Consider the following 10,857-nt stretch of genomic DNA (forward strand, 5'->3'; position numbering starts at 1 on the left):
CGCGCTGGCGCTCCGGCTCCCCTCCCCCTGCGCGGGCGCTAGCGCAGCCTCGGCGCCGCCGCCATAGCAGCCGAGCGACCTGCCACGGCGCGGAGAACCGCCACCTGCGCCGGGCGAGCCCGGGGAGGGCGGAGGGAAAAGTAGTCCGCGTCTCGGGCAACAGGGGCGCTGGGGGCGGCGGGGAGAGGGGCGGCGTGGTGCGCCGCTGGCGGCGGCGGGGGGCGGCGGCGGGGCGCAGGCGAGGGAGAGGCGAGGAGAAGGCGCCCGGGGAGGCCGAGGCGTCCCGGGCGCGGAGGGATTGTGCGAGGGAGGCGGGTGGTGATGAGACGGGCGGTGGGCGGGGTCGCTTTGTGAGGCGGGGAGGCGTCACAGGGGCTGCGGGGCGCGAGCGGCGCGGCCGTTCGGCGGCCGTTGGGGGCGCGGGGGGCGCGCGACCCCGGCGGGGGGAGGCGCGGGCCGAAGGCGCCGCCGCCGCCCCCCCCTCTGCCCGGGCCGCCGCGGCCTTTGGCCGAGCTCCGGCGCAGTCGGGCCTTCTCGGGGTGATCCTTTGCCTGGGGAGGCGGTGCAGGTCTTGCGGGCTGTGGAGCCCCGATGTTACGAGAGTCCCCCGCGTTGCCTGGCTGGCCGTTAGCCGCCACAACGTCCGTACTACAGGGCTGCTCGCTCTGCTGAACTGCTGTAGTTTGGAAATAACTTGACCAGCAGAACAAGTGTATTTTCAAGCCCTACCGCGGGAGTACTGTTCCAGTTGGTTATGTAAGACACAGTAGCGGCTCTGTGAGGCTGCTCTCAGCAGCCACTCAGAGCCATAATCCTCCTGCTACCAGTACGGTGTTTTTGCACCATGATCCATTAATTGTCTTTATACCACTCCTATGCACTACTTAAAGCAGATTTAGCTTCACGCTGCCGCAACCCAGACTGATGGGGAGGAGGCCAGTTCCTCCAACCACTGCTGCCATCAGTGTTGCACATGTGTGATGCTTGGGGGTACCTTAGCTTCCCTTTGGGGAATGCTTCCTCCCCATCCCTCTTTGGAGGCAGGGATCAGTTTGTTTGCATCTCCTTTCCAAAACTGGCAGCTTTGCTTAAGCGCCTCCTATCACCTCTCTTCAAAGAGGTAGTAGCCTCCCCACCAGCTGCCCCCCACACACCAGCTTTGGGGGCCTGTTTATGGTGGCTTTTTTTCTCCTCCTTACAACTTGTTTCTTACCTCTACCCGCTACAAAGGCTAATGTGAATGGAGCAATGGCTACACTCTCAYTGTGTTTTAAATCTGGAGCTGCCCCTTTTCTTCCCCCTTTTCATTCCCCCAACTATGGTAGTTTGGTATGCATTTTTTAGAGCCTTTGAAGCAAAATATTTTTACATATCAATGTAAAAAATATTTCTGTATTAATCTTACTACCTCAGATGCGCTCTCAGTTTTTGACAAAGTTTTGTACACATTTGGGGAAGGCCCAGGAATAGGCAGTTTTTCCAGGTGTGTCCTGCTGCCCCAGCCTCCTCTTTTTCACCACCTATTGCCTGTTAAATACTGCATCACAATTTGGATGCAAGAAAAAAAAAAAAGCTTAATTCTTACTGAAATATCCCCTTCAAAGAGATCAGTGGTCCTCTGGAACATGTGCATTGCTCCAAGTTTTAGCCAGATCATTCTTCAGGGCCACTTGCATCTCCCTAGATTTCACTGCCAGGCAAATCAGTATTAATTAAAGCTGGATGCACTTTAGCATCCTAGCTGTGTTCTTGTCTTAAATAAAGAGTGGTGATCTAGCTGACACTAAAAAATTAAGTCCAGAAGAATGGTGCAATATGAGCATGCATAAAATAGCATTCTCTTAACCAGAACAGTAGCTGGTAGCAGTACACAAAATACATTTTTGTGACTCAATAAAGTCTTACAGAAACATGTTTTATTCTCTTCATGCTGTATTTCCAAATGGATGATTCGCATTTTTGTATATGCAAATTGTTATTAACTGTCACTCCATTCCTTATTCACACAGAGCAAATACGTATCTGATATCATTACAGGATAGAAAGCTATCTCCAAAATAGGCCTATGTAAATTCTTGCCAGATGAGTCTAAATACCTTCCAATTCATTGTCCACATGCAGGATTGACATCTTGCGCCAATACATACAACTCCTCATTTTCCCAGCAGCCAGTGTTGTCTTTTATGGTTACATGTTGGCATTTCATGCACGGTATGTGGATGAGGGCAACAGTCTGCATTCTCTGCCATTTATATAATTGTATTCCTTATGGGGTGCAATGTGCTTGGCTTAAAATTGGATTTCTTTCTCCTGAGTGGACTGCTTATGACGATTAAAGAATGGTTCTTTGACAGCAGCCATTTTTTTTCTTCTCAAAGGGTGCCCAAGCAGCAGTTATCTTTACATTAGAGGCTAAGAGAATCCTTTCATGCCTATTTCTACATGAATATATTGAGCTCTGGGGACTGGCATTAGAGCTGTGAAAGGCATCCCCTCCATCTACTGCAGAATCAATCACAGGTCATACAGTCAATTTGTATTTCATAATTTAAGAGGTTGTTCACCTACTTATTTACTAGGCGTATTGTGTGTACTTTAGGAAAGTACACTTCATTCTTTACTTCATCAATAGTGGGCTCCGAGCACTGAAAAGCAGATCTAGGGCTCCTGTGCTCTTATTCTACTACCACTGTTCATTCTCCCTTCAATATTAAACATTCTCTATCCCGTAGTGGCTAAGCTTTCACTGATTTGATTCACTTCCACAACAAAGCGACAAATAACCTTTTTTCAACAAATTAAGTATTAGGCAACAGCTCTGATCAAGTAAACAGTGGATGACAGAGGTTAGAGGATGTTGAAGGCCAGCACCTCACCATTACAGACTCAACGCATATAGAAAGTATGCATTCAAATAGGAGGCAAAAGAGGTTATTTCCRGATACTTGCCTGCAAATCCGATGGTCATTTAACTGATGTTTTTTGACTTGCTAAAAATACGAAGTAAAGAAAGCAAACATACTGCATGCACAGCTAAGCATCATGCTACTACTGAAGTTAAACAAGTAACATAATCAGGGGAAAGAAAAAGTGGCAGAAAATTACAGTTCAAGCCTTATAGACTCACAGAACATGAAGCCAAAGCTACTGCTAAAGCCAGATGAGTTCTGCTAGGAACACACCTATGGTAGAATGAGACCAGAAGCATATCGTGGTGCAGTGTTGGAAGACATCATCTAGAGAAGGAAGGAAAAATGGAACAGCAGGAGAGTCAGTGAGACAGGGAAAGAAATCATTTACTGTAAGCAAAGCTGTTTCAAAGTTTTTGTAAAACATTGTAAAACAAAACATTACTTAAATATTTAAGAGGTTAAAATGGTAAAATGTTTTCTCAAGTGAAAGCATTACTTGAGAAAATAAGTTAGAAACTTTTTTTTTTTAAAAAAAAAAAAAAAAAAACTTTATCATGGGATGAAGAAGACACCAAAAATGAGCAGAAAGCAGATACTGTGCTCACAGGTGGTATTTCACAGCATAAACTCTCAGTCAAGGGGAAAAAAAAGAAACAAAGAAAACAAACATTTTTTTTTCCTCCCAAGACAAAGAGGTGACAGTTATCTCACTAGCATCGCATAGACTGGGAAGATAAAGCCAAGCTACTACTTCTTGCTGCATTACAGCAAAATAATGGAAAAATGAAAAAAGATAAAACTGCTGTCTTTGGGAGAACTGAAGAAACACTGTCTAGATTTTAGTTTTTATTTTAAGGGTAAGTAACAAATACTCAATATGCCCCCTTCTGCTGAAAAGCTGTTAAATCTTCAACAACATTGATTTAATGTTCTCAAATGCAGTGAAGGAGAATCAGGACAAATTTATACTACCAGAATTAGTTCTCAACACAGCTATATTTTACTTTTTATTTGCAACTATGCTGTGTCAGCTTGCAACCTTATACACAGGGTACCGGTGTCCTCACAGTGTGGTAAGCCAACCTAATAACTCATCAGCACCAAAAGGGAAGTGTTCTTGTTCCTCCCTCCCTGCTCCTGGCCAAGCTGTTCCGCTGCTTATCTTCTGTGGGTTCCATTAGATAGACTCAGCGACTTGTGAAAGTTCATAGCCTAGGTTCATAATTGGGGAAATTCTGTATGTATAGTTTAGGAACGCACTGGCTTACTAACCCCAACCCTGATGTAGAATATAATTATATTCAATTTCAACAAAAATTCWTTCAAAATTTTCAATAGAAAGGCCTTCTTATAGCTTAGGTAAATGCTATGGAAGTAAAGCCTCAAAGCAACAGCACCTGATTAGTCATATTTGTTAGCATTCTAGAGGACTGCTTTGTGCATATTCATTAAAGTAGTTATTTACACACAGGTGCACAAGCGAACACTTGAATCCAAGACAGATAATCCAAGACCTGATGCTTAGTAATTACAGAAAGATTTTTTTTTTTTAACATGACAAACACCACTAAGCTATCAAAGTGGAAGTCTAGATAAGACTGCAACTACCTTAGAAGCTGAAGGCAGGAGGTGTTTATTTTTTTAAATGCTGCTTGCTGCTTGTTTTACCACCTACCTCTTGAAAAGTATGTTTTTAATAATGTTAAGAATATAGATAAGTATAAAAAACAGAAAGGACTTCTATTTATTGTTTTCCAGCAAAAACAGCTAGCTTAATGACTACACAAATTATACTCTGAGTTGTCATAGTCAATGCAGGGGCTACAGAAGCTTCCTTTCATGAGCAAGGTTTATTTTTGTTTGGTGATTACAGACAGTACGAACATTTCTGGAATTGCTTTTATTCATATAGATATTTTTAATCTAAAAACCATTTTTAAGCCTATTCCAGTTATTATTCATCTTTATAGAAAGCTGTCCTTTAAAACTAGACATGAAGTACCAGCATCTTGAATACTGACATGATAATTTGTTACATCTGCCAAGCAGGAACTTTTTACCTATTCAATATTTAAAGATATAATAAAGGTTTCCAATCTTTCACATTGGTTAGAAAGCTGTTGGAAAAAAATAAAACTGTACTTACCAAAAATAACTTTATCACAGACAATACAAGACTCGGCAAGAAATCCAACACTAGGGAGCAGTTTTATTAGGTAAGCAATTCTACTGATGGTACAATCATAGATAAATAACTACAATGTTAAGACGTTTTAAACACATCATGAATTCCAAAGTTTGATCTGTTATGCTTCATTTAATAGGATAGAAAAACTGTCCCTCACTCTATGGAACATGAAGTCTAATCAAGCCTTCGAAGCCGTCAACATTCCTTTGATTTCTGGTTTCATAGAAAACAGACAACCAGTACATGATTTTACCACTTTAAAAAAGCATTTACAATTATCTAAATATAAAAAAATGGGTTTAGTTGGGATTCTTTTTTTTTCCTTTTTAAAAATGTGTTTTCTAGAACTACTAAAAAACTTGCATTTACAAAATAGTTGATAAAAATAATCCTCTGAATTGTACAAGATAGATATAAGGACCACCAATTAAAGAGCTGGTACAAGATGTTATTCAGACTTAGCTTCTTTCTCTACTGCTGCGTCAGATGCTGGGATCTGAAAAGAAAAGAAGGTTCATGCAAACTTAATTGATCAAAAATTACAACACTGTTTAGATTGGAAAACTCACTGTGTTTGCAACAGTAAGTAAAAATGGAATGTAGCCTATGTATTAACAGAAAAAATATACTTAATTTAGTTATTCCAAAGTTTTCCAGCACCACCAGAAGAATAGAATGTTTAGTCATAGTATTAACCAAACAGAAACCATTAACATCTGTTAACATGTCTTCTACCTGCATCTGGGGGAAGCTTTTCAAGAATCAGGTACAATAGCCACTTCCATGAACAGGCATTATTCTGTCTGAATTTTAATGTTACTGGAAGAGTACACTGGACTTTCACAATAGTTCACTGATACTATTGTACTGGTTGAAAACAGTAGTGTCTAAATAATATGAAATGGGACACATTATACCTCTGCTTCTTCTAGACTTAAGTATTTATTAATTCAGAAATTTTGACTGGTGGGACCAACTCAAGCCTAGCRTGACCGTATGCCCCAAAAGTCATTATCCATTCCTTAAATTTACAGCTTTTCTACACTAGCAATTCAAAGAAACCACAGTTGAGAAAATATTGCCAAATTTAACTTTCATTAGTATTGCTGAAATTCTGTATGCATACATTTGAAGTAAAATGACTAATCTACGTGATGGCAATACAGAGCTAGAACCATATACAAAATTAAATCAATTCCTATTAATAACACAGCTTCTCACAAAGACGACACAGTAAGTTTGCGAATGAAAAACTGTTACCTCAAACTAAGTTGTCCTGTACACTTAAATATCATTCTGTACTCTCTCCACCCACCAAAAGCCACCATGCACCTAAAAAAATCAAATATTCTGTTCCTCTATTTGAAGATATATTTGTTCAATGCAACCACCAGACAGGAAGCATGAGTCACRCATTTAAATTAACAAATCATCTGATCATTAAACTCAACTCAACTAACTGGAATGAGTGAAGCAGTCATCACTGCAGAAACCTAAGGCTAACTCTTCTAAACCTGCCTACATGAAAACTTGTGTGTTTTAACCAGTTTTAACAGTTGCCCTAGTAAGAGACACTTCCTTTCCTGACAAATCTTGTCCTTCTAAATATAAAACTAAATTATGGGCACATCCATAGCAAAAAAAGGGAATATAGTATAGATGTTGTTTAAGTTAGATGATCACCAAAACCAAAAACATAAACAATAGCCATTTTCACACAGCATTACAACCAAGACTGATTTGACACATTCATTTCTTCAGCCATAACCATAAAATAGTCCTTGTCTCTTCTTTCCCTTCTACCAGCAAAGGTGTCTATAAGACTGCTATTTTAAGAAAGTAGTTTTTGTCAAACCATTTCAACTTCAGATTTTCAAAACTCTGGAACAGTGAAAACCATTTCCAGTGGAAAATTTCCCAAGAAAATGAATGGTGTGTTTGTCAGAAACCTTTTTTAGAGTGAGGAAAACTCTCTTCCAAGAATGGCATAGGCAGATTTATAATTTGCACTCAAGACTGAAAAAAATAAAAACCCTCCAAACAACCACCCCTCATCCTCTCAGACACGTACAGCAGCCTTATCCAAAACCTACCAGCAGGCAAAACAGCTCTTAGAAGGACTTCATACTGTATTGGAACTCAGGTAAAAGCCTTATCTTTTCCCTTTATTTCAGGGTATCACATCACTGCAATTTTACCTCCACCCTTTTTGGAGGAACTAGAATTTTCCTGGCAGATCTACTGATGTTTTCATAATCTACACCTTTCTTTCGGCAGAAATAGATTCTAATCTAAGTACTGCATATATTAGCTGAAACACGTCTGTCAGATGATTACATAAATCRGTACAGCAAGTACTTCAGTTGCTCTGCCGTCAAAGAACACCAGTAACTTTACCTCTTCACTTTTCGTTTCTCCATTTTCTGCAGGCAAGTTGTCTTTTGTCTGTTCTTGGTTTGTCTCTTCTGTCTGTTTTCCTTTAGGCCCCTTTTTCCCTTTTGATTGAGCTTTCTTGTCCTCAGATTTATCCTACAATGAAATAAAATTCCAGTAAGTAAATGCATATGATCTAGCAAGTAAACCTTGAAAATAATAAACAAGGTGAACTTGCTGTAAGCAGCAAGAGCCACCATCAGCCACCAATGAGCTAAAATACTGCTTAACTGTTAAAAAAAAAAACGAACTTTCAAAACTGTATTCTTGAACCAATGATCACTGGTTCAAATAACCACGAAAACGAGAGAATCTAATTAGGATCAGAAGATAAATCCCCCCCTTCCCTCCTCAAAACTGAACACCACAGTTTACAGAAAGGCTAACAGAATCTGGAATTACTACACTGTGTAAGAACTAAAAGTACTGCTCAGTTTGGTACAAACCCATCTGAAAAATCTATCATAGGGAAAAACAGTAGTATTAAATTTCAGTGGCAAAATACAAGAAATTTGTAATACAYGATTTATTTGCTCTCTCTTGTGGCAGATAAAACAGCAATGCAGTCCTTCCACTTCGTAAATACAAAACACTTCAAACTTTCAACTTTTTTATTTATGATGTGTGAATTTCAGTAACTTATCCTAAACAAATACATCATCTGAAGTTTTCATTTTCAATGGTAGCTTGCTAGTATCTCAAGCACATCCTTTTTTTACCTGCATTACTGTTGTTACATGGACAAGGAAAAATATTTGCCCAAGAGCTTTTATTTCCTGAAAATATGCAGTACACCCTTCTAGACATTCCGTTCAGCAATCAAGTGGTACAAAGTTTGCCAGTCCTCCAGCTGATCCTCACACTTACAAAGTATTTGTATCAATTCAAAACTACATGAAAGTACTGGTTTTTACACCACCTGTCAAACATTAGCCTTATTTATTAATGACACTAACAATTTTAAATAAATGATAAACTATAATACTTTCTCTGAACAGCTACAATCTGGTAAGTGACAAAAAAATGTAGTACCTTTACACCTCTAAGGAAAATAATCTATGCTCTATTGTCTCCGATCAAAAATTCACTCTGAGAAATGAAGTTCTCATTTTGCTCATGCTGTGTTTAAGTGTTTATTTCAGATTACTATTACAAACCATTTGGTCAGAAGTATTCCATACTTCATGTTTTCTCTGCGAGCATTCTTCTTTATAAAAAGCCCACTGTCAGGCTACTGAGTTACTTTGCACATTCAAATTTTTAATAGCTACTTGAATACATTTCCTATTCCACATGTATGCAAAAGTAAAAATATTTTCTTCATGAAAGATATAGTTTTGTCAAATGACTGCAATTATAAAACAAAAGCTCAAAAAAAGCTACATCACATCTACAAAAGATAAAACCACACACTAATAGACAACTCCGAAACAGAGGATGCTCTGCAAGTTTATTTACTTCCTTATTTTATGAGGAATAGGCTGTCTACTGATAATGCCTAAATAAATTAGTACATATTCTCAATAAAAATCTCACTTCAAATCTTACTGTTCATTATATTAAGTTATAGTATTTCTTCCTTGTGAGATCTGAATGGCTGAAAAAAATGCATTGAGAAACAGCGTACACTTATCCAAATATTGAGCCTTTCTGCTCTATACAAATATTCATTGTTCCAGGATGTTTTACCAGGAGGTTTAGGTTTGGTCTTGTGGCCTTTGCCCGTATCATCTAACGTGCAATTTAGACAAGTAAAACCCAATGCTGAAAAATGTTATCTAGCTAAATCTTTAATGTCCCACAAAACCTGAGAAATGCTTTGGTCCCAGTTTTAGAAGAGATTTATTTGCCTGTCATCAAGAGAACAGAGAAAATAACTGAAACATACTGATGGTGAAATAAAATCCCTTTACAAAGTTATACAGGGACTGTCCCCACTTCGTCGCTCCCCTCCTTTCCCTCTTCACCACCTAAAATCAATACTCAAATCAAGTAAAACTGGAAACCTTCCTAAACTCTTTAGGCCTAACACCTGTGAGAATAGAAGGACATTGGTATCAAACTATTGGAACAAAGATGCATTGCTGGTAAGTAATCATTCAGTAGAATTATTAAAGTAAAAATATATATAAAAGAGTAAGTTAAGTTCTGTATTAGCTTCTTTGAAATGCTCTTAAGCCATACATTTAAAAAAAAGCTTATAATCTTAAAGGTGTGTTAAAGAATACATATATACCAACATGGTGACAGATACATAGCCACTTTTATTTCTCCAATAAACAAAAAACGTTAAGTCAGCTACTGCAGCACTCAAGTGGAAAAATTATTTAGTTAAAGAAATAAATAAATGAAAAAACATTTATATATGTGCACAAAGATACAGAAGCTAGAACACATGAATGGAAACTCAGTATGTTTCCATGTCTGTCTAAATACTTCAAATACATTTTACTGTCTTAATACATCGCTTTAAACTGCAAGCATATTCCATTCTCTTTCATTACAGAAGAATGAAATGCAATCCCACATACAGCTGCTTGAACCTCCAACTAGCTATGATCAGTACTGAAATACCATCCAACAACCCTAAATCAACACTCACATTTCTATCCAGCCCTAGAAGAGCTTGACATGGATCCAGTGAAAGAGTGGCAGATTGGAACTCTCTCTAGTGCACCTGGAGATGCTGGTATGAGTGTCTGAAAGAGATCTTTAAACTAAGGGTTCCCGTGAGGAACAAGCAAGAGCTAGTTCTGACACAGAAGCACTCAGAAACCAGGCATCCATGACATGAAATGGGAAGTAGCTGGGCACTTGACCAACCAACCYAAACACCTGCTCTCCCCTTCCCTCTTCCCAGTAACTCTCACCTTCGCCGTTGACTTTTTTGGTTTCGGTTCTGCTTTGGCAGGAGCAGGTTTCTGAGGAGAAAGAACAAGTCAGAGAGAGCTTCGTCCCTCCTTATACCCCCCCCCCGCCTTTCCGCTACAGAACCCCCTCACAGGTAAGAAACGCCTCCTGCACTTACAGCGGAGAGCCGCGCGGATCTCCTCTTCGGCTAAAGACGAGGAAAGAAACAGACAGACATGGCGTGAGCGTACGTGGCCAGACCGCGCCGGGCCGGCGCCCGCCCTCCCTTCACACCTACCTCCTCACCAGCCTCCGCCTCTGCCGCCGTCACCTGCCAACACAAACACAGGCGCGCGTGAGGCGCCGCCCGCGCACGCGGCCGGACGGGGCCCCCGCGCACGTGACGCCGCGGCCCGCCCGCCCCTTCCCGCCGCCGCTTTCGGATTTCAAGCGCCGCGGAGGCGCCCCGCGAGC

At 40.3% G+C, this 10,857-nt stretch overlaps 2 protein-coding genes across 2 annotated transcripts in view; one reads left to right on the forward strand and one right to left on the reverse strand.

The window, feature by feature from the left end:
- GET1 (guided entry of tail-anchored proteins factor 1) overlaps positions 1 to 10,857 on the forward strand; it is a 21,486-nt gene that overhangs the window by 640 nt on the left and 9,989 nt on the right. The window lies entirely within an intron of this gene.
- Positions 5,102 to 10,857, reverse strand: part of HMGN1 (high mobility group nucleosome binding domain 1) — a 6,196-nt gene continuing 440 nt past the window's right edge. Inside the window, exons 2-6 of the mRNA XM_085305026.1 lie at positions 10,682 to 10,714; positions 10,562 to 10,591; positions 10,404 to 10,454; positions 7,498 to 7,629; positions 5,102 to 5,596 (exon numbers count right to left, since the gene is read on the reverse strand). Coding sequence (XP_085161152.1) covers positions 5,549 to 5,596; positions 7,498 to 7,629; positions 10,404 to 10,454; positions 10,562 to 10,591; positions 10,682 to 10,714 — 294 coding nt within the window. The 3' untranslated portion in view covers positions 5,102 to 5,548. The remainder of the gene's footprint in view (positions 5,597 to 7,497; positions 7,630 to 10,403; positions 10,455 to 10,561; positions 10,592 to 10,681; positions 10,715 to 10,857) is intronic.

This window comes from Rhea americana, unplaced genomic scaffold (genome assembly GCF_003343005.1).
Source record: "Rhea americana isolate MKP2758 unplaced genomic scaffold, rheAme1 scaffold_101, whole genome shotgun sequence".
Taxonomy (NCBI): Eukaryota; Metazoa; Chordata; class Aves; order Rheiformes; family Rheidae; genus Rhea; species Rhea americana.